Source organism: Nuphar pumila, chromosome 1 (genome assembly GCF_984573655.1).
Source record: "Nuphar pumila chromosome 1, dmNupPumi1.hap1.1, whole genome shotgun sequence".
In the NCBI taxonomy this organism is placed as follows: domain Eukaryota; kingdom Viridiplantae; phylum Streptophyta; class Magnoliopsida; order Nymphaeales; family Nymphaeaceae; genus Nuphar; species Nuphar pumila.
Window position 1 is genome coordinate 26,122,576 of NC_143249.1, and position 25,256 is coordinate 26,147,831.

The window sequence follows — 25,256 nt, forward strand, 5'->3', positions numbered from 1 at the left end:
CTAAATCTGACACGATGCGTATGGATTATTTTAATATTGTTAAATAATATTTTATTATATATAATATCAATAAAAACTCTTTTATAATTGTTAAAATATTTAGGCTTTTAAAATTTTAAGAAAATCGTATCCTCGTGTCCCACTTTAGAAAAAATTTCGAACCCTCAAGTCGAATCCGAATCCCGAATCCTAGAGTCCCCGAATTATTGTGAGGCTCAACTTTGGGCGGCTCTACTCGAGCCCGGTTATGTTGGTTTGAGAAAAATGGGAATCCAGGCACGCGGCCTAGAGAGAGAGAGAGAGAGAGAGAGAGAGAGAGAGAGAGAGAGAGAGAATTGCCGGCGTGGGCTAACGCGCGCGCAGCATCCGAGAGACTGAGAAAGTTGGTGTGGGGGAAGTAATGATGGCGCTGCCTTTCAGCTTTAGCTTCTCATCGACTATCAATCTCCTTCCGCGCGCACCACCACCGCCTCCTCGTCACAATGCACTCTGCTGCTCCCTTCTCGCCAACACAAGCCAGAGCCACCCCACCATCAGTCCGATCCTTTCCTTCTTCTCAGGTATGCACGCTTATATGCTTATCTACCCACTCTCCTCTCAAAATTAACCGCCAATACCCACCTTTCTTCCTCCTCCTCTCTCTGAAACGAATAAAGTGGCGGAATTCCTCTTAAAGATGAAGTTGGTTTCTTTTCTTTTTTTTTTCAGGAAATGCGGTCGGATTAGTTGCTAAGAAACGCTCTGCTACATCGATAACCGCTATCTCCGGCTCGAGAAACGGGGAGGAGGAGAAGCAGGAAGAGGTAAGCATTGTAGTCTTGATGTATGGGCTCTGCCGTTTATCTTATAAAGAATTCCACTCGCATGCAAATGTTATGAGCCTATGGAATGCTTATTAGGGTCTTCGTCACCATCTTTCCAGACCCACTTTAACTTTCCCCCCCCCCTTTTTTTTTCCTTCTTTGCGCATATCCCACTTGGGTTTTCTTTGATTCACCTGGTATCTGCTTTGTTATTGTTCCGAAAGAAAGTCAATGGTTATGACGTATACTGTTGCATAGCACTTGTGTCATGAAGGTGCAGATTATTATAAAGCATGATGTTCCAACTTTATGAATACTCTGATATGGTTCTGATGTTCGATTAGGCGGTCCCGGAGAGAAGCGTTTCGGTTGTTCTGTTAGCAGGAGGAAAAGGGAAGCGGATGGGTGTGAGTCATCTGTATTACTGCCTTTCTAGCATATGCATTGTCATTTTTTGGGGTTTCTGGTTTTTGTTATATGAGAAAAAAATGATATAGAGCAGATATTACATGTTTAAGGAATTTGAACTTGAATGAAGGTCAGTTTTCTGGTCACCCCTTTTATGAGCATAATACACGAAGCAGATTATTAAACTATGTACGTATACAAGTTTATAATTTTTGGAAGTGGACAATATGGCCCTTCTCTTAGCCCTTGCGACATATCAGGTGAGCATATAACACCTATATATAGCAGCTTAATGCAGACTATAATAAGTATGCACAAAGTACTCTATGTTTTGAAGTATTCCCTGAGTGGCAAGAATCTTATTCACAAATGTAAGTTGACATTCTGTAGACTAACTATTCTCTAAATACTTATGTTACTCACGAAGTAGCACACATTCACAAAAAACTGACTCCTTTCGTTGAATTTCAAGATAATAAAGATTTGGTAAAAAGAAAAACAAATGACCATGCTTATCTTCAGCTCAATGTCTTCTCATTTTGTCTTGTTGCTTACTCTATCATCAATTTTTGCACTCCAAAATAATTCATTAATTTCGTTAATGGTTTTTTATTCTATGCTGACCTGATACACTATGTACCAAATATTTGAAAGTGAAACAGCTCAGGTATGTATGATGGTGAACATATATTTGCTAACATGGCTGTCCAACAAATAATCTCTTATAACTCCCAGAAAATGGTAGGAGGTAAGATACACTAAGGACTATTGCATATCAACATGAAAGAGTTTGTATTAAACTTGAACCCAGAAACAACCGGTGAAAATAGCAACCTTGATCAGTTCTGAAGTTCCATGTTTGGAACGATTCCAACTATTGGTTACAGTAATACAATCACCAACTCTGGAAGAAAAGTTAGATTTTGCGGTATTTGTACATGAACTTTCCTACTGTACAGTATGTAGCACTGCATGGAAAACAGAAAAGAGGGACCTTTTAACATGCGATCAATTTAGCCTTTTCTTTGAAAATGTTTATATCAAGATGGATAGTATATGGCACTCTGGTTCGTTCAACTTAGCCATCGTTTGTGTTTGGTTTTTCTCCTTTGTGCTTAATAGGCGAATATGCCAAAGCAGTATCTGCCACTCTTGGGGCAACCAATCGCTCTTTACAGGTAAGTGGACATTGCTATTTAACACATAGTTATAGTTGATTATTTAACCTTACTCTTAATGTTCTACAATTTCATCATGTTTTTTTAAATAATAGATCTTGTATTTACCCAATGCAGTTTCTACACTTTTGCTGATATTTCTGAAGTAAAGGAAATTGTTGTTGTTTGTGATCCATCGTATAGGGACATATTCGAAGGTTTGTCTATTTCCAACTTATTATTCAGTGCATTTTATGGTCATTCCTATTGACTCCATTTTAAAACCGTTTTAGTGCAAGTTATGTAACTAATCATTCTTTTGTGGTTTGTGACAGTCTGTGCTATGCCGGTTAACATGTTCCTAAATTTCTTCTCTTTCCATTTCTTTCTTTTTTTCCTTCATTTCAATTTTCCCCATTCTCTCTAACCTCCGTTTTTCTTAGGTTGAACTATATCTTCAAAATAGGAGATTGGAGTGCATCTTTCCCTTCTTTGGAAAAAGGGCAGTAGATAGCAAATCCCAGCAAATTTTCACCTACACTTGTTCCAAATACCTCCTCACAGGGTACATGGTTGAGCTTATCCACTTTACAAGAGGTAAAGTGTTTGCATTTTCATTGACAAAATTCACTTTACCCAATCACCAAACCCCTCAATTTGTCTCTCCTCTTTCCAAACAGGGATTGGATTTTCATTATCCTCTCCCATTTTTTGCCTTTTACTTCCTCCTTGTTTCAACACCTGCCCATTCTGTCTCGTTCCCCTTGTCTTGGGATCCAACTGCAGCATAGAGTTCTTTGAAGAAAGATTTTGACAAAGATTTGACAATAAAAAAACAATCTTCCAAATAAACCCTTCCAATAATCTTTAATATAGAGCAAGCGGTTACATCTATGTCACACGGACTCGGCTAGGGGGTCGACGCACCCGCGTCGACATGCCCTGACACGGGTGCGGACACGGTCAACCAAGTGTCGGACTCGGTCAACGCACCGGGGCTGAGTCTGTCCACATTTTGAACTCGGTCAACTTTGACCGAGTCTATTTTTGTCTATTTTTAGGACAAAAAACAAAAAAAAAATTGATATATATATATATATATAGCCGAGTCCCCGTGTCCAAAATTTTTGAAATTACGCCGCACCCATGTCGCACTTGCACCCGCACCCGCACCCATGTGACATAGGGTTACATCCATATTGCAAAGTAATCTAATGACATCGTTTTGAATAATTTAAAAACTAGGTTCGAGGGAAAAAAGATGAGGTGGCATCCTGGGTTTTTTGAAAGCATTACAAGAGGAACTCTTTGGAGCTTCGGGAAAAATGATTAGCATTGGAGAGGTTCACCGACCAAAGAGCGTTCCTTGGAAATAGTTTAGATGGGAATGGTGCATGGGTTATACATTTCAAGTAGGCCAAGAAAATTAATATTTCCTTCCTAAACAGCCCGAGGTTACGTGCTGGCTAGGTGGTGAGCCACGCAGATTCATGTCAACCTGGCTAAGACCCCTGACATTACTATGAGTACAAACTTCTTCATCAAGTTGTCCTTGACCTTGTTGGACTGTTTGAAGACGGGCTCCCTGAAGCCAGAGGAGATTGGAGGATTCCTCCTCAGTCTAGACAAGGAAATGCTTATGGCAAATAAAGTGTGGGTCTTGTTCTTTAAATGGGTGGAAGATTAATCTACTGTGCAGGACCGACTGAAATGGGCTTGTATGGAATCCATAAGATCTTATAGGATTTGTACAATGTTATATAAAGTTAGAGATCTCCTAGCTCACAAGGGAGATTGGTGGTGTATGAGATGTACCACACTAAACTTCAAGCATCAAGGGTCTTATTTATATTGTGGCCTGCCAACAAAGAAAAAAAAAGACCCCAACTTGGTTGTCTACTAGACTTGGAGCTTGGGAAAGAGATGCATAGGGGATTCAAAGAAGACAAAAATAACTAGCTAAAGGTGGCATGTCGCTCGAGCTTGAAATGAGTAAGGAGGTTAAAGATGGTATCCTATTGGCACTATTTGGTAAAGTCTTAAATATATGTGCAAAGGGATATGAAGGTATGCCAAAAAGGATGTTTTGATGTCTTGACATTGCTATGTTCCTATAGTGTTCCACTAAACAAGGTCTCACTGTTGTCCATAATTCAATGTCTCAATCTTTTAGATTGGAGGACTATTGAAATTCGATGGTTCCACTTCCTCTAGTGGAGATCTTTTGACAACAATGACGGGAATCATACTCATGTGACGTAGCAACAACTAGGCAAGAGAAACTTCTCAATGTGGCAGTGGGGTTCCCATTCAACGTTGGTAGCCCAAGGGCCGCTTTGTTCGCTCTGTGTGATTGGGGTGGGTTTTGGCTCCAATTCTTGATATGGTCTTGACGTGGTTGTAGAATGGATCATGCTTATTGCAAGGCGAGGTTTTAGGTATAGGGCACAACCCATGTCCATTATCCATTTATTAGCTTGTCTCTCCTCCTTGTAGCCTCTTTTGCATATCTTACCTTGGTTGTTCGAGAGTTAGGGTTTCGCGAAGTCTTTATCTCTATAGCGGAAATGAAAACATTGGAATTGCCAATAGCTAGCAAGCCAACATTGCCAAGTCCTAGCTGTAGGGAGATAGATGGAGGGATGTAGGTTTAACTTTTTTGCTTGTGGAGAGGCACCTCTTAAGGTAAGCCGACAAAAGATTTTTTTAGCATTCCTGGGCAGCAGCCTTAAAAAAGCAAGAAGTAGAAAACCATTGCGAGATCTTTTTGTTTCTTGGAGCAAATTCTTGTATACTCTAGTCTCATTCAAAATTCTGGTAGCTAGTATTTTGTAGTTGTAAGATATGTATTTCTAATTTTATTAATTATCATTTTTTTGTAATATGCAAATAGTTGAGGGAAATAATTTCACGAGGAGGGAGCCCATAGAAGTAACACTAATTTTAATTACTTAGGGATACTAAGAAGCAATACTTCTATTTCGCCCAAAATTGCCCTATTATTATGAACACCTAAGGGAGTACTGGAGGTACCTTGCTCCAACATTTAGAGATATGATGTCACTACTAATAATGTGTCTACTTGATGAAAGATTATGGATGTGTTGACTACAAAATAAATGATGGATGTGATTTCAACAAAATATCTGGAAGGGACTATTATAAAATGGTCATTGCATATGCTATAAAGTTGCTCATGATTTATACAGTCAGAAGGGCTTAGGATGTGCCATGAAAATCAAGAAGACATTGAAGGGTGAGACATGAAATTGTGAGGACTTTCATGATATTTTAGAGAGTTGTTTCCAAGAAGCTTCACAATTCGAAGAGATAAAATGTATAATGGAAGAATATGCAATGGAAAAAACAAAACTTAGACAACCATTTCTAGATCTTGGTTTGGATTTTAAAACTGTTTATAGACTACCTGCCCTAGCACTAGTGCTATCTACAATTATTTTCCATGTACTATTGTATATGATATGCGGTCCACCATTTCGGCTAAATATGATTTTGACTGGCCAATGCATCATTGTTAGTAGATTTTAGCTTCTACGATTTAGTTTGGGTAGGTTTCTTGGGTGGCTTCTATGTTTTAGTTTGGATAGGCTTCTATGTTTTAGTTTGGATAGGCTTCTTGTGTAGCTTGTGTCTTAGTATGGATTAAGCCATGTTTGGTCCTCTTTTGGGTAGGATTGTTCTAGTTGGGGTAGTATCTTTTAGTTACAATAGTTTGTAGTGATCCTTAGATCTTGTTGGATTTATGTTTAGGCTTGGTGACTCGGAATAGCGTCATGTTGTAGGTGTTTTGTTTACGGTGCTATAGTCCTATACTTCTCGCTGCAGCTTAGAGGTGACACTATGGGTTGCCATAGACACCTCCATGTTATTGTCTCATCCTGGTTTCAGACGGGTAGCAGGCTTGCTTGTATGTTTTGTTTTACGGTGCCACAGTCATATACTTCTCGCTTCAGCTTGGAGATAGGGTGTGATGCAAAATTCAACTCTCCAAGGCAGTGCAGCAACATGGTTGGTGTACAAACTAGCATATCACTAGCTTCAAACTTCATGTATTGGGACTTGTTTCTCTGTTCATGTTGGGGTTTACAGAAGCTATGTTATCATTTACCTTTTTATCTATGCTAAGTTGCGGATATACATATTTCTTGTAAGATCATCCATCTTAAACTAGCATTTTTTTTAGTTTATAACCTGAAGAAACCACACCCGGAACAAACACCTGGTTGCGCTGGCTCAACCTGTCATACCTACGGTCATTGTGCCGGCAGCATAAAACCCCGAGGCTAGGATCCCTGCCCCCGGGGCCTATGCTACGCGTTGGCTTGCACAGAGTGGTGACACCCATGAGAATCAAACCTTGACTGCCCGTCTAGCAGCCAAGGCCCCACCCCACTACGCTCATGTGATTGTAAAATAATTACAAATGATTACAAGTTTATGTAGTTAGTAAGAGTAGGTCTTAGGAAAACAGACATAAATTCCCTTTCTTTTTTCTCAAGAGAACAAGTATATTAATTGGAAGAAGTAGAAGAATATAGAGAAAAGGTGACTAGAAATCAAAGGTAGAGTGCTGTAGCAATAACACTAAAAAGACAGAACCATGACCCAAAACCCCTGATTGAAAATAGAAAAAATTATGCCCAGCTCCATAATCAACCAAACCCAAAACCCAACACTACAAGTAGTAACAATTAAATTAAGTCAAAACAATGACCAAAACACCTGACTGAAAATAGAAAAAACTATGTCTAGCTCTATAGTCAACCAAAACCAAAACCAGACTAGTGACAACCGTGCAATGCAAGGTTCCCTTGAAAGGCTGAAAGGTTGGTATTGTTAAAATATGATGTATATATATATATATATCTATATATATAGATTACGACACATATACATATATATGATATATATATATATATGTCTACGTGTCTATCTATATATATAAATATATATATATATATTTATTTTGTAAAACCCCACAGGGGTATTTCTGTCATTTCACCTGTACACGCATATCTTTGATATGCTTTTTCTTTTCTTTCTTTTTCCTTTATTCTTTTTCCTTTTTGTATTTTTTACTTTTTTTCTTTTTTACATTTGAGAGGGGTCCACATAGAGTCGTTGGACCCCTCCAACGGTCATAAATATGACCGTTGGAGGGGCTCCAACGACTCTATGGGAGCCCCTCCTTGGGTCCCTTGCTGTGTATAAATAAGGGGCTCAGCCCCATGTATTTTCCAAGCTTCTAGTGAAGCATTCTATGAAGTGAAGAATATTTTTTACCTCTTTTTTGTGCTTGACCACTTTTGTGGTTTATTTTGCCCCTTTGTGGCCTCTTGTGTATGTGCGTGCTTTCGCTTGAAGACTTTGCCCCTTTTCATTTGGCACTTCATTACATGGTATCAGAGCAAGGTTAAGAAAGCTTCATCGGATTCTACCTTGACAAGTAATATCTCTCCTCTCTCTTGTCTCATTAATTTGTTTTTCTAAATGGCCAACAAAGATGCAAAAATCGATCTATCTTTCAAATTGGATGGGACCAATTACCGCATGTGGGCCGCCGCTATGGAGAATAATCTCAAAGGTAAAAAGCTTTGGGGTTATGTTTGTGAAACCATTCCGGAACCACAATTGAAGTTAACTAAATTTGAAAGAAATGAGGAAAAAGCTTTGAATGAAGAAGAAAAGGAAAAAGCTATTCTTGATTATTCTTCTAAAATGGAAGATTGGGAAAGTGAACATGCTAAAATTTTAGCATGGTTCATGAATAATGTCGAGTTGAAGATTTGTGCAAACCTTGCAAAATTCAAAAAGGCTAATGAAGCATGGTTTTTTATGAAAGGCATGTACACCCAAAGAGACCTTGCTAGGCATTTTTTTCTACAAGAAAAGGTAAGATCTACCAAACAAGGTGACATGAGCATTAGGGACTACTATAGTGCCCTATCCTCTTTGTGGGATGAACTTGTCCTTCTCGAACCACAATGGGAAGGAAGTGCTATTACTATGAGACAAGAGCAAATGGAAAAAGAGAGGTTTTTTCAATTTATTCATGGGCTTCGTCCCGAATTTGAACAACTTAGAGGATCTTTACTTCATAGGGCCTCTACCCCTCTAAGTGATATTTTGGCTGATTTATGTCAAGAAGAAACTCGTTTGGCCTTGAAAAGAGATGTTGATGAAGTGCATGCCGTGTCTAGACCCGGCAACAATGTTAGAACATATAAACCACCACATTTTTTGAAGAATAATGGTGGTGGAGGAAGAAAAATTATTTGTCATAATTGTAATGAACCGGGCCATATTCGTCCCGATTGCCCTAGATTCAAGAAAAAGGTGGCTTCCGTGGGGGAAACTCCTCCAATCATCAATGAAGATTCAAAGAAGGACGGTGACATAAAGGAGTCCATTACTCATCTTACCGAAACTCTTCAACAATTTATAAAGATGAGCGCCTCTACATCATCCTCCTCACCTTCCACTTCTGGTGCCGCCATCTCCTCTTTTCCAGGTATGACCTCTTGGATTCTTGACTCGGGTGCCTCTTTCCATATGACTCCAAATGCATCACTTTTATCAAAACCAAGTCTCAATAAATTTAAATCATTCGTATCCACCGCCGATGGAACATCTTTAAATGTTGAAGGTATTGGAAACCTTGAGAAAACTTATGACCAAAACAAAGAATTTTTTGTTCCCAAAATCCGAATTATTCCAAAACTTATTTTGAATCTTTTTTCCGTCTCTCAAATTACCGATTTTGAATGTAATGTCTCGTTTTCACCAACCCATTGCTATGTGCAGGATCTCTGGTCCGGGAAGCGGATTGGGCAAGGCCATAGAAGAGGGGACCTTTACTATATGGATTTTTTGTCTTTGCCATCCAAATCATTTTGTAATCACGTTCAATCCAAAGATATTGAGACTTGGCATAAGAGACTTGGATACCCTAGTATTTCCAAGTTGAACCTTTTTCCGTTTTTGGAAAAATTTTGTAATACAAATACATTTACATGCAATGATTGTATTCTTGGGAAAATTCACTCTCTTCCATATTCTCATAGCAATTTTATGTCAAAAAGGCCTTTTGAACTTGTGCATTCCGATGTATGGGGACCGGCACCCGTTATGTCCAAAGGGGGCTTCTCTTACTATGTTTCTTTTATTGATGATTTTACTAGATACACATGGGTTTACATTATCAAGAATAAATCCGATGTCTTCATTAATTTTAAAGAGTTTCACGCTCTTGTTCAAAATCAATTCCAACACAATATAGCCATTTTTAGGTCCAACTCAGGAGGAGAATACATGTCTAACGATTTTCAAAATTATTTTAAAACAAATGGAATTGTGCACCAACGATCTTGTCCCAAAACTCCGCAACAAAATGGTCTTGCGTAAAGGAAACATAGACATTTAATCGAAACCACAAGAACTCTTCTTGTGTCTAAAAATGTTCCTAAAAACTTTTGGGCCGAAGCTCTTCTTACCGCAACATATCTTGTGAATCGTATGCCCTCCTCTTCTTTAAAACATGTTTCGCCTTTTGAAAAACTTTTTAAAATTACTCCTGATTTTAATAGACTAAGAATCTTTGGATGCAAATGTTTTGTACTTAGTCTAGGACAAGATAAGCTATCACCTAAAGCTATTGAATGTGTGTTCATTGGCTATGGTGAGAATAAAAAAGGCTATAAATGCTATGATATTAGAAACAATAAATTATATGTGTCGAGAAATGTAAACTTTATTGAAGATCAAAATGGTTTCGATATCCACACATCTAAGGAAGACATCGATTATTCTTTTCTATTCGACTTAGCCCCTAGGACTGAGTCTCCTGAGGCAATCACTTGTGATACTAGTTGTGATGGAACTTTACATTATAATATACCACAACATGAGAATACTTCCCAAAATGAAAACCTTAATGATATAAATGTTTATACCCGGCGGATAGGAAATGAACATCAACCTGCCATTGACAGATACTCTCAAGACTTCTCCTTAGAAGAATCTATTGATAACAATCCACCTAGGAGATCTTCTCGTACTAGTAGGCCACCACAAAAATTTGTGTCTTATGAATCTTTTTCACCGAATTATAGGGCCTGTCTCATGTTAATTCATTCGTATCATGAACCTACCTCTTTCAAGGAAGCTAAAGATCACCCACATTGGATTGAAGCTATGAAAATCGAATTAGAGGCTCTTAACAAGGCCCAAACCTGGAGCATTATTCCTCAACCTTTAGGAAAAAAAGCAATTGGGTGTAGATGGGTATATAAGGTCAAAACCAAATGTGATGGGTCTCTTGAAAGATACAAAGCTCGTTTGGTTGCAAAAGGCTACGCCCAAGAATATGGGATTGATTATGAAGAAACCTTTGCTCCTGTAGCCAGAATGACTAGTGTACGAACCCTAATTGCCTTAGCATCCATAAAACAATGGCCAATATATCAACTTGATGTTAAAAATGCGTTTTTAAATAGGACTCTGTGTGAAGAAGTCCTTATGGACCCTCCGTCGGGTCTTGAAATTGGGAAATGTAATATTCTAAAATTAAACAAAGCTCTCTATGGTTTAAAACAAACACCAAAAGCTTGGTATGATCTCTTTAGCAAAGTAGTTCTTGATAATGGTTTCTCCTCATGTTACACAGATACTGCTTTGTTTGTTAAATCTTCTAATGAATATATAACAATTTTGTTATTATATGTTGATGACATGATTATCACAGGTAATGATAAGAAAGGTATTGATCTTATTAAAAATATTCTTAAGAAAAATTTTGATATGTCTGATCTGGGTTTTCTAAGGTATTTCTTAGGAATTGAAGTTGAATACTCTCCTAAGGGGTATGTCCTATCTCAAATGAAGCTTGCCTCTGACATTATTGCTAAGTCTGGGTTGACAGATGACAAAAGGGTGGAGACTCCAGAAGTAATCAATGCCAAGATGAGAGCCAATGATGGCACTCCTTTAGCAGATCCCACGCCTTATCGTCAATTAATTGGATCCTTAACATATTTATCTATCACCAGGCCTGACATTTCACATGCAGTTCATAGTGCAAGCCAATTTCAGACTGCTCCTTCCACTACTCACATGGCAGCAGTAATGCGGATTATCAGATACTTAAAAAATTCCATAACTAAGGAAGTATTCTTCTCCTTTTCTTCACCTCTTACTTTACTTGCGTATACTGACTCTGATTGGGGGGGTAACCCCGATGATCGTATTTCTACCACAGGTTATTGTGTGTTTCTTGGGGAGTCGCTTATCTCCTGGAGGTGTAAGAAGCAGCGTAAAGTTTCTCTCTTGTCTACCGAAGCAGAATATCGTGCGATGGCCACTACCACAACTGAGATTATATGGTTAAGAAGCTTACTTAAAGATATGGGTGTCTCATTCTCAACTCCTTCAAAGCTGTGTTGTGACAACAAGAGCTCCATCTATATTGCTAGCAATCACACTTTTCATGAACGAACGAAGCATATTGAGATGGACTGTCATTTTGTTCGAGATGAGTTCCTACGTGGACCATTCAACTCCCATATGTTCCTACCGAATATCAGTTGGCGGACTTCTTCACCAAAGCTTTGCCTTCGCCTCGCTTCTACTTCCACCTTGGCAAACTCTCGGTGATTTCACCGTGTGTTTGAGGGGGGGTGTTAAAATATGATGTATATATATATCTATATATATAGATTACGACACATATACATATATATGATATATATATATATATATGTCTACGTGTCTATCTATATATATAAATATATATATATTTATTTTGTAAAACCCCACAGGGGTATTTCTGTCATTTCACCTATACACGCATATCTTTGATATGCTTTTTCTTTTCTTTCTTTTTCCTTTATTCTTTTTCCTTTTTGTATTTTTTACTTTTTTCTTTTTTACATTTGAGAGGGGTCCACATAGAGTCGTTGGACCCCTCCAACGGTCATAAATATGACCGTTGGAGGGGCTCCAACGACTCTATGGGAGCCCCTCCTTGGGTCCCTTGCTGTGTATAAATAAGGGGCTCAGCCCCATGTATTTTCCAAGCTTCTAGTGAAGCATTCTATGAAGTGAAGAATATTTTTTACCTCTTTTTTGTGCTTGACCACTTTTGTGGTTTATTTTGCCCCTTTGTGGCCTCTTGTGTATGTGCGTGCTTCCGTGCTTTCGCTTGAAGACTTTGCCCCTTTTCATTTGGCACTTCATTACAGGTATTAGGTGTCATCAATTAGAAATAGCATGGAAAAAACACAAGTTGCAAATGCAGATAAGTGATTTCCACCACGAGCATAGTCCACCTAGAGAAACATGTCCTAATATATGATATTTAAAGCTAGTGATATGCTAGTCTATACACCAAGTATGGTGCTGCCTGTCTGAAATCAGGCTAAGCCAGTAACACGGAGTTTTCTATGACAACACATAGCACCACCTCCAAGCTGCAGCATGAAGTCTTGTTAAAATATGTATATATATATATACATATACTTATATATATATATACTATATGATATATATACAGTTTCCCTTTTCTTGAAATACCCGATAGGGGTATTTTTGTAAAACCACAATGTAACCTTTTCTTTTTTACTTTTTTCTTTTTTCTCTTTTTTCTTTTTCCTTTTTTCTTTTTTATTTTCTCCTTTTTGTAAGACCACAAGGGCCCCACACATGTAGTCGTTGGGGCCCCAACGGTCAGATTTATGACCGTTGGGGATCCCAACGACTACATGGGAGCCCCTTGTGGTCCCTTCCTTTAGACTCCCTCCTCTATAAATAGAGGAGGTATTCTCCTCTTGTAAGCAATGGGTTTTCACCCTTCTCTTCCTTTCTTCAATAAATCCAACTTATGACTTTAAGTCATTTTCTACTTTTGAGAGTTTGTGTGTGCACTTTTTAGTGTTTGTGTTCTTGGCTCTTGAGGTCACTCTTAAAGAGTGCTTTTTACTCCATTGGTGCTTCTGCCTCTTTTCATTACATGGTATCAAAACTCGGTTGGTGATTGGGTTTCTCTTTATTATCTTGGAACGTGTGCCTCTCAAATTTTAAGAAGAAATGAAGGATATTTGGTGCCGATAGAACGTGATTCTAAAGTGGAGCTTTCTTTTAAGCTAAATGGGTCCAACTATCTCATGTGGGCCTCCGCGATGGAAAATCATCTAAGAGGTAAGAAACTTTGGGGTTTTGTTATGGGAACTACTCCCGAACCCTCTCTTGTTCTCACTAAAATCGAAAATGAGGTTGAAAAAGCTTTAGATGGCGATGAGCGCATCAAAGCTATCAATGACCATCAATCCAAAGTTGAGGATTGAGAAAGTAACCATGCCAAAATTTTGGCATGGTTTTTGAACAATGTAGACCTTAAAAATTGTGCTAATATTGCCAAATTTAGAAGGGCCAATGAGCTATGGTTTTTCCTTAAGGGTATGTATACCCAAAAGGATCTTGCTCGTTAATTTTTTTGTCAGGAAAAAATCCGTTCCACCAAACAAATGGATATGAGTGTCCGGGACTATTTTAGCTCTCTAACCCCTCTTTGGATGAACTTGCTCTTCTTGAGCCTAAATGGGTGGCTCCGGAAGATATTGAGTTAAGAAGGGAACAAATTGAAAATGAACACTTCTTTCAATTTCTTCATGGTCTTCGCCCGGAATTTGAACAAGTTAGGGCATCTCTTCTCTATAGAAGCAAAGCCCTACCTATTGAAGACGCCCTTGCCGAAATATGCCAAGAGGAAACTCGACTTGGCTTAAGCATTAAGAATGATGAAGTTTTGTCTGTTACTAGGCCCATATCAAATGTTAAAGCCTATAGACCTCCTCACTTTAACAAAAATAGTAATGGGCCTAGAAAGGGAATAATATGCCATTATTGTAATGAACCGGGACACATTAGACCGGTTTGTCCCAAACTTAAAGGAAAAGTAGCCGCGGTTGGAGAAAATTCTCCAAAGAAGGAAGAAGAAAGTGCCAAAAAGGGAGATATCAAAGAAACTCTTAATCATATCTCCGAAGTTCTCCAACATCTTCTCAAGACTTCTTCCTCAACATCCGGAGCCGCCATCGCCTATTCTTCATCACTTCCAAGTATGTGGATACTAGACTCCGGTGCTTCTTTTCATATGACATCTCATAAAAACTCTCTTTCAAATGTTTTTTCCGAACCCATATCCTCTTATGTTTCAACGGCCGATGGAACATCATTGAAAATTGAAAGTATTGGAACACTTGATTTTAAAAATTCTCAAAATTTTTTCGTTCCTAAAGTAAGAATCGTTCCAAAAATTAATTTAATTTTTTTTTCCGTTTCTCAAATCACCGATCATGGATGTCAAGTCTCTTTCTCACCTAAAAATTGCACCGTGCAGGATCTCCAGTCAGGGAAGCTGATTGGGCAAGGCCATAGAAGGGGTGATCTCTATTTTATGGACTTTTTGACTCTTCCATCTAAGTCATCTTGCAATCTTGTAAAAGACAAAAGTATTGGAATTTGGCATGAGAGACTTAGTCATCCAAATTTTGTAAAAATGTTTCTTTTTCCGTTTTTGAACAATACTTGTAAAGACAATCACATGACTTGTAAAGATTGCATTTTTGGGAAATCTAAAGCTACTCCATTTCCTCAAAGAAGTTACTTTACCACTCGGCCATTTGAACTTGTCCATTCCGATGTGTGGGGACCTTCCCCTATTTTGTCTAAAGGAGGATTTTCGTATTATGTGGTCTTTATTGATGACTTTACTCGATTCACATGGATTTACTTCCTAAGTCGCAAATCCAAAGTTTTCTCCTTCTTTAAAGAATTTCATGCAATGATTAAAAATCAATTTTTGGGAAATCTATCTATTCTTAGGTCCGATTCGGGAGGTGAATATATGTCCAATGATTTTCAAAGCTATTTAAAAGAAAATGGAATTTGTCATCAACGTTCTTGTCCCAACACTCCGCAACAAAATGGTCTTGCGGAAAGAAAGCATAGACACATAATAGAAACTACAAGAACGTTATTAATTTCAAAAAATATCCCAAAATCCTTTTGGGCCGAAGCGGTTCTAACCTCAACATATCTTATCAATAGAACCCCTTTCATCCTCTTTGAAAAATCTTTCTCCATTTGAAAAACTTTACAATATGTCTCCCGATTATAAAAGACTAAGGATTTTTGGATGTAAATGCTTTGTTCTAACTCACAAAAATGATAAACTTTCTCCTAGGGCTATTGAATGAGTTTTCTTGGGATATGGCGAAAAACAAAAAGGTTATCGATGTTTTGACATACTCAAAAACAAACTTTATATATCAAAAGATGTCACATTCCTAGAAGAAGAAAATGGTTTTTCGCACCAACCAAATGAAGATATTGATTATTCCTTTTTATTTGACTTATTGCCTCAAGAAAACATCATAGATGATCATATTGATCCTAGTGAACCTCTTAGTGAAGATCATTTTGAACGTCCAAATGATGATCAAAACTTAGAAGAAAATGTTTCAATTCAAATACAAGTCTACTCTAGAAGGAATGAAAGAAATCCTCCTTGTGCCCTTGAAAAATTCTCTCAAAGTGAGTCAATCGAAGAGACCTCTCAAAGAAAATCAAATCGTATTTCCAAAATACCCAATAGATTTGTTTCTTATGATTCTTTTTCTCCTAACTTTCGAGCATGCCTACTTGCTCTTCACTCTTTTCATGAACCATCTCATTACAATGATGCTAAACAATATGCTCATTGGAATGAAGCTATGGAACTAGAACTTAATGCTCTTAAAAGGGTGCAAACTTGGGAAATCGTTGATCCTCCCAATGGCAAGAAACTCATTGGATGTAGATGGGTTTTTAAAGTAAAAACTAAAAGTGATGGTTCATTGGAAAGATATAAGGCTAGGTTGGTAGCCAAAGGATATGCCCAAGAGTATGGGGTAGATTATGATGAAACTTTTGCCCCAGTTGCTCGAATGACTAGTGTTCGAGCTCTTATTGCTATAGCCTCTGTTAAAAAATGATCAATCTTTCAACTTGATGTCAAAAATGCCTTTTTGAATGGTAATTTAAATGAAGAAGTTTATATGGAACCGCCTCCAGGTATGAATTTAAATGGAAAAATTTTGAAATTAAAAAAGGCTTTATATGGACTTAAGCAAGCTCCTAAAGCTTGGTATGATAGGTTTAGTAATGTATTAATCAATTTAGGATTTTCTTCTTGTTATACTGGCACTGCTCTTTTTGTTAAAAGGACAGGTGACTCCATTATTATGCTTCTGCTGTATGTTGATGATATGATCATCACTGAGAATGACAAAAAGGGAGTAAATGATGTAAAGTCTATGTTGAAAGAAACTTTTGATATGTCTGATCTTGGATATTTGAGATATTTTTTAGGAATTGAAGTGGCTTATTCCGCGCGAGGATACATCCTATCTCAAATGAAATTAGCTACAGAAATTTGTACCAAATCAGGAATATCTGATGAAAAGAAAGTTGAGACTCCTGAAGTTATCAATGCGAAACTGAGACTTGAAGATGGTGTTCTTCTTGAGGATCCACCCCCCTACCGTCAATTAATCGGATCTCTCACCTATCTATCCATCACACGTCCAGATATAGCTCATGCGGTTCATGCAGCAAGCTAGTTTCAGCATGCACCTACTTCGGTTCATATGGCAGCCGTAATGAGAATTGTGCGATACATCAAAAATACTATATCCAAGGGACTCTTCTTATCCTCTTCCTCATCTCTTGACTTAACTGCTTTTACTGATGCTGACTGGGGAGGAAATCCCAATGATCGTATCTCAATAACGGGTCTTTGTATTTTTTTAGGTGAATCTCTCATTTCATGGAGATGCAAGAAGCAACAGAAGGTTTCACTGTCATCCACTGAAGCTGAATATCGGGCCATGGCAATGACAACTATGGAAATCGTGTGGCTCAGGAGTCTCCTTGGTGACATGGGCGTCCCCATTTCCACTCTCACCAAGCTCTGCTGTGATAACAAAAGTGCGTTATACATTGCCAACAATCACACTTTTCATGAGCGGACCAAGCATATCGAAATGGATTGCCATTATGTTCGAGACGAATATCTCAGAGGGACTATCTCATTACCATATGTTACTTTCAGAATATCAACTAGCTGACTTCTTCACCAAGGCGCTCTCAACTCCACGATTTATGTTTTTTCTTAGCAAACTTTCGGTCTTCTCCCCGTAAAGTTTGAGGGGGCGTGTTAAAATATGTATATATATACAGTTTTCCTTTTCTTGAAATACCCGATAGGGGTATTTTTGTAAAACCACAATGTAACCTTTTCTTTTTTACTCTTTTCTTTTTTCTCTTTTTTCTTTTTTCTTTTTTATTTTCTCCTTTTTGTAAGACCACAAGGGCCCCACACATGTAGTCGTTGGGGCCCCAACGGTCAGATTTATGACCGTTGGGGCTCCCAACGACTACATGAGAGCCCCTTGTGGTCCCTTCCTTTAGACTCCCTCCTCTATAAATAGAGGAGGTATTCTCCTCTTGTAAGCAATGGGTTTTCACCCTTCTTTTCCTTTCTTCAATAAATCCAACTTATGACTTTAAGTCATTTTCTACTTTTGAGAGTTTTTGTGTGTGCACTTTTTAGTGTTTGTGTTCTTGGCTCTTGAGGTCACTCTTAAAGAGTGCTTTTTACTCCATTGGTGCTTCCGCCTCTTTTCATTACAAGTCTATGATTGTAGCACCGTAAAACAAAACACCCACTCACAAGATAATATTGGTTCAAGTCACCAAGTTTAACTATCAGTCTAATAAGATATAAAGATCACTAAAAACTATTATAACTAAAAGATACTATCCTAACATGACTCGAATGAAACCCCAAGCCCGAATCATAACAAACAAACTAAAAGAATCTCACCCAAAAGAGGGCCAAATAGGGTATAATCATTATTGAGACACAAGCTACCTAAGAAGCCTACCCAATCTAAAATATAGAAGCCACCCAAGAAGCCTACCCAAACTAAAACAAAGATGCTGAAATATACTAATAATGCACTGGCCCATCAAAATCATATTCAGCCTAAATGGTGGACTGCACATCATACAATATTACATCAAAAGCAACTGCAGATAGCGCTAGTGCTAGTGTAGGTAGTCCATAAACAATTATAAAATCCAAATTGGGACCTAAAAATGATTGTCTAAATTTTGTTGTTTTCATTGCATATTCTTTCATAATACATTTTATCTCTTCAGATTTTGAAACTTCCTGGAAACAACTTTCCAAAATACCATGAAGGTCCTTGGCATAAAGGTCCTGACCATTTCATGTTTCACTCTTCAATGACTTCTTGATTTTTATAGCACTCCTGATTATATAAATCATGGACAACTTTATAGCCATGCACAATTACCATTTTATAGTAGTCCCTTTTAGTTATTTTATTGAAATCCCATCCATCATCTGTTTTGTAGTTAACTCATCCATCATCTCTCGTCAAGTACACACAAATTATTAATAGCATCATGATCATCACATCCCTAAATGTTGGGGCAGGATATCTCTAGTACTTTCTTAGATGTTCATAATAATAGGGCAATTTTAGGCAAAATGAAAACCATGCTTTTTGGTATCTCTGAATAACTAAAACTAATGTTACTTCTATGCGCTCCCTCTTAAAATTATTTTTCTCAATTACTTGCCTATTGAAACTATATGACAATTAATCAAGTTAAAAATATATATCTTACAACTACAAAATAGTAGCTGCTAGAGTTTTGGATGAAACTTGGAGTATAGAAAAATTTGCTTAAAGAAACGATGCATAGAGTTGGTTTAAATTTGCCAGTTTATACCATTGTGCTATCTGGACCAGGCACATTGCCAATCTTATCTTGCACAGTTGAGCTTGCTGGAATGAGCTTTACAGGAGACCCTTCCAAGACTAAGAAGCAAGCTCAAAAGAATGTTGCGATGGCAACTTAGTCGACACTTAAACAATTGCCACGTGGCCTCTTCTTCCTTATCATCTTCTTTATCTCTGTTATTGGAGTCTGAATCCAATGAAGAACAATAACATGTGATGATTGCTTGTGTATTAGCTAGTTTGCAACCCTCATATGGAAACAAATAACCATCAGAATATGACTCACAAGAGTCACAACATGGAAGGAAAACCTGTTAAAATATATGTAATCATATATACATATATACATATATATGTATATATATATACATATATATGTATTTATCTCATCATACCCGATAAAGGGTATTTTTGTAATTCTGCCCATTAGGGGCATTTTAGTCTTTTTACATCTTTTACATGTATTTTATTTTACATTTTCTTTTTTCTTTTTATTTTTCATTTATTGTAAAATGCATTTAATGCATTGCATTGGGGGTCTCAACCAAAGGAGTCGTTGGACCCCCAACGGTCACAAATGTGACCGTTGGGGGCGGGGGCCCAATGAGTCCCCTTTTGGGCCTCCCAATGTTCTCTCTCTCACTCTTTCTCTCACTCCTTTGTGTATAAATAGAGGGGTATTCCCCCATGTAAGGTATGACCTTTTAGGCCCTCATTCAATAAAGTTTGTGTAACTTATGCCTCTTCGTAGGCTTCTTGTGGGGTCCCTTAGTGGACCATTGTGTTATTCTTCATTATGGGGTTGTGTTTGTCCAATGTTGGACCTTATGAATGCATTATGCATTCTTGTAATTCATTTCTGCATACTTTCTAACATAGTATCAGAGTAAGGTTGTGACCGAGTTGCTCTTTGGTGCATCGGAAAGCGTGTTATTCAAGAAATATTAAGAAAAATGGTGAAGTTTTCTTGTTCTCTCTCTTTTCTTTCTTAAAGTTATTTGGTATGTATTCTTTTTCGTTTAGTATCATGCATTATAAAGAAATATCTACTTCCTTAATAATCTATATGTATGTTTTTTTTTGTTTTTTAGTACTTGTGTTATTCGGTTCTTCATTGAGCCTTTGCTTTTGTGTATATCACATTTTTAAAATCTCTTAAAAGATAATTAGTTAAATCGGTGAACTTATTTGTCATTGCTTAAAACTTCCTTTAATAGGGTCGTTAATCATGCTTATCTTTCAAGCATAAGTTGATATCAATCTTGAACTCGTGTGTATGTTTTTAGGAGTCTTTGTGATCTTATTGTTGTTTTTCAAATCCTACATATGATTTAAAAGCTTTGTATTGATGGACATCTTTGATTCATTGAATTTAAATTTTTATCAAATAACTTTGGTACTTTAAAGTTATCTCTTGCATGTTTGCTTAAAAGCATGAATTATATATGTGTGAGAAGTTTTTTTAAAGAAAAGTTGAGTTGAGATTGAAATTCTTTAACATATAAAAGCTTGTGATAATTCACATCCTTTTCTACACACTTGCTATCATATATTATGAGTAGTGATGTTTATTAGAGATTTCTCATGTAGTGATATTGTTTAAGAATCTCAAAAATGATTTCAAATCATGTGTCTTAGTGCATTTTTTTGTAATTAGAGATTCCTTATGTAGTGATGTATGAATACCTCTAGTAACTCTTAAAGTATGGTTTTCTTCCATTTAGAGTTAAGTTTTTTTTTTCTTTGCTTTACATACTCGTTTTTGAGTGTTGTGTGGTTATTATTGGTCAATACTATGTGTGACTTCTACAGTTTTTGTAATAAGAGTGTTTGTTCTTGTGAAAATCCTTCAAAGTTTCGGTCTTAAAAGGATTGTTCTTTTAGGAAGTTTTGTTGTGGGCATTTGAAGGTCTAATTATAGAAGTCCAATTCTTTCTACAAGCTTGGTCCTTTAGGTTTTGATTTTTTACTAATATTGCAAGTTTTACAAAACTTGTTCTTTTTGTGAATTTTTCTATTAAAGAATGCCCATATTAAACTAAATTTGTTATAGTGTCATTCAACATCTTATATTACGTAAAAATTGCATCTATTATCATTTGGTGTGCATATAATTGCACTTTATATCTATCATGGTTAAAGCTTGTGGGATTATAGCCCAAGCTCTGTTAGTGAAACTTATGACTTTTGGGTTCGCATTTGCAAGTTTGTATTGTGCTCTTTGTGCACAAGTATTCTTGTTGTGCGTGTGTGCTCATATTTGTTTCCAAGAATATTGTAATATTGTTCTTGATATCTTATTGAAGATACTTTTACATGAGTAGTTAAGATTTGATTTGACTCTTGGATTATTCTAAATCAGTTCTTGCACATGATGTTGCTTAGTATTTTATGTTGTATTTGTTGTATAATAAACCTTTTTTGGTATAAATAACTTCTTTGAAGAATTGATCATGATAAAGCATAATTCGTGCTTATGCATAATCGTTGTTATAAAGCATATTGTTGTGATTGATTATATTGGACCTTTGATTTGATTTTTTCAAATCGGCCCTCTTTATAAAATCACCTATTTGGAAATTGATTGCCTTTTTATGGCATTTATATTTATCCATCACAGGTTGTTATTTAATGCATCATTTATATGGCCTTGTTATTGTGATATTAGAGATGTTTGTTGAGGTGAGTTATGGGCACCTCGTGTTATGTCATTTTAGATTGTCAACTTGTAGTTTGACTCTAAAATGACTTGTTATGTGATCTCTAATTATGAGTGTGCCACTCATTTTTTTTTGCCATTGTTGTTATGGATGCTCTTAATTATGTGTACCTGTGATTGATGTATGAAGTTTGAAACCTTAAATGTTTTAAGGTATATTGAAATTAATGTTTTATTTGTTAAATGTTTGTCATTACAAGTCTTATTGCCTCAAAAGTCTTCTCCTTTTTATACATCTTATCTAAGTGTCCTCATATGTAGACAAGACATATTATTACATCTTTGTGTGTTGGTAGCTCTTTGTTGGCTTTGTTCTCTTGATCTAGTAGCTGAACACACTTGTCTTGAGTGTTATTATATATAGACAAGAAACGTTGATTCACACCATGGTGTGTGATTTTAGTCCATGTTGGCCTTTGTGTCCTTGTTCTAGTCGCTGAGATGTATGCCCATGGTTGACTTCTTTCACTCATTTCAAGTGTCATTTTATGTAGACAAGAGATGCATTGTAATACCCACGATTTTTATCAGATAAATAAATTTAGATTTTTAAGTCATTAAGGTGATACACGAATATTTTATTGTTTTAATTGGTTATTCGTAATTGGATATCGAATATTTTGTTTGGATATTCAATATCAGATTCATAATATCATGTTTGGATTTTCGATATTACATTTGGATCTTAGATGTTGGATCACTAAATTTGATATTTAATAATGGATTTCGGTCAAATGGATTGGATCTCTGGTATTGGATCCTCATTATCAGGATCAAATTTGATATCGGATTCAGGATGAATGAAGAGAATCAACGAAGTGTAAATCAGATTCTTAATAAGAAGAATTTCTATATCAGACATATAGCATTTTAGAGGGGTTTGAAGTAGCACTGGTGATGGTTGGATCCACATTTGGATACTGGACATTGAAGAGGTAAATAGCGTAGAATCCAATCAAAATTATGGGTGGATCCATACTAGCTTTGTCTGGATCCAATTATCTTAATTCGGATCCATGGTGTGAAGAAAACTCTGGATTTCATAAAGGGTTGCATGCGCAAGATGGATCTTGGATCCATAGTAGTTTATGGGAGATCCATAACAACGTCATTGCACCCAGATAAAAATTTTTATTTGGGGTTACATTCAAAAAAATTAAAAATATAATACTTTAACCCCTAAGAAAGAGATTCGGATCCATGAACGGATCCGGATAAGTCAAGTAAGGATCCACAAAGGAATCACATATATATATGTATAATAGTATGTATATATATATAACTGTACAAAATATATATAATATAAAATAAATTTAATGTGTGGATTCGTTGTTGGATCTATTTGGATCCGACCTTCGGATCCACTCTGCAAAACTGTTAAGGATCCATATCGTCTGAGACACACGGATCCAACACTCAGTTGGATCCCAGGTCTCGGATCCAGACCCGAACTGCACCCCACTATGTGTATTGGGGGCACTATACCTGCCCGATAAGATCTTGCTAGGGTTCTTTCAGAACCCTAGCGGGAATCGATAACGATGGAAGGGGAGGAGCGTAACCGCCGGGGGTCGCCTATCGTTAAAAGGGGATGGACACAGGTCTCAACCCTCGTCTTCTCGATCTCCCTCCCGAAGCCCTGCATAGCAGTGGAGCAGTCGAGATCGGCGGTTTTCTCTCCCTCTCTCTCTTTCTCTCTGTCTACCTGCGTGCAGCAACCTCGACCATCGCCGACGTCGGTCAATGCTGCCGGCGACCTTGCACGATAGCCGAACCTGCCTCTCCTCTCGTCTCCATGTTCCTCTCGATCGTGCTCGTTAGTGGAGCCATGAACGCCGGCGAAGCCTCCCTCTTACAGCATCAACCACCATCACGCTGGAAAAAAAGTAGGTCTTACTGCTATTTTTCCTTGTTTTGGGTATTGGGTGTGTTCGAGCAGTCGATGTGGGTTTGCCGAAATCCCAGACCTTCAATTTGGGGATTTCAGACTTCGATTAGTAGGGTTTTTACAGTTGCAGGATACCTTGTGTGAAGCTTACAGTATGCTCTCTGTCCAACTTTTCCTTCTCCCTTTTTGATTGATCTGGGATTCGGGTGTTCGTTGCTTATGTTGTTTACTTGGATGTAGGGAGGGCAAATCAGCTGAACTGGCCCATCTAGGACACAACCATACTATTCAGGTTTAGCCTGGGTATCCAAAATATAGACCCAATTAAGTTTTGCGTTGTTATTGGACGTAGCAGTTCTATTCCATTCCGAAAATAAATTGACCTTGCCGAGGGCTGTGGTAATGCAGCTACTTAATGTGTCAATTCTGAAAACTGAAAAAAAAATATATGTATGTTAGGGTTAGCTTGTGAAAAAGCTTACCAGACACTTATTGTGTCAGAAATGGCAGGGCAAAATACGAGGCACCTGGTAGGCATTTGTGAAATAGATTTTCTCATAGCTTTTATGCCTGGATACACAGAGAACCATATTGCCTCCCATGTTGACATGGGTACAGATCTGGGTGGTACCATGGAGAATTTTTTTTAAAGACAGCAACCAAATGGATACATGCACATAGGGTGCAGAGTGCAAATCAACTACTTATGTATATTAATATCATAGGATTGTCAATCACTAGTTCATACTTTTCAGGTGGCAATACAGGATTATATTTATGAGCTTTGAGATATGAACTTTATTCATAAATATTTCTTTACACTGCTCTTTTACATGTACACGTTCAGTTATGTTAACATGCTCTAGTTGAACAAAGTTTCCATGCATAACTCATACTGGTGTGTATCTCCATGTCCACGTGCCAGATGTTTTCTTCAATAACATGAAATTTTATATTGCTGACCAACTTTTTGACAAGATCTGTGGAGATTGTTTTCCAAGTATGTTTCATGAGTTGTGTCTACAAAGATACCCCACTTGCATTTACTGTCTATGGCATTTATTTAACGGATCTCTTGGATGTCGTGAACTACTGATGGTATCTTTTACAAAAAAAAAGGGGGTTGGGTGAGCTAATCCTACCTAGCAGAGCCTCTAGGGCTTCAGTTGCAACCAAATTTGAATGACGATTAGTCTTAATGATATTGGTGTTAACACCGCTTGTAATACGGTGGTTAAATCTCATTTAATTTCCTTTAGAATTATAGCAGTCATTCTGTTCTGTTAACCCTGGTGGTCTTACACTGAAGTCAGGAATCTGTTTACAACTTGTAAAATGTTTTGCTATTATTTGATGTGCACTAGAAACCGTTGTATTCTATTTATTAAT

General features: G+C 37.2%; 1 protein-coding gene across 1 annotated transcript in view; it reads left to right on the forward strand.

Moving 5' to 3' along the window:
- Nucleotides 1-267: 267 nt before the first annotated feature.
- The window catches only part of LOC149848444 (2-C-methyl-D-erythritol 4-phosphate cytidylyltransferase, chloroplastic-like), a 68,459-nt gene continuing 43,470 nt past the window's right edge, over nt 268-25,256 (forward strand). The window contains exons 1-5 of the mRNA XM_089995461.1: nt 268-560; nt 709-803; nt 1,148-1,210; nt 2,334-2,389; nt 2,507-2,586. Coding sequence (XP_089851587.1) covers nt 401-560; nt 709-803; nt 1,148-1,210; nt 2,334-2,389; nt 2,507-2,586 — 454 coding nt within the window. The 5' untranslated portion in view covers nt 268-400. The remainder of the gene's footprint in view (nt 561-708; nt 804-1,147; nt 1,211-2,333; nt 2,390-2,506; nt 2,587-25,256) is intronic.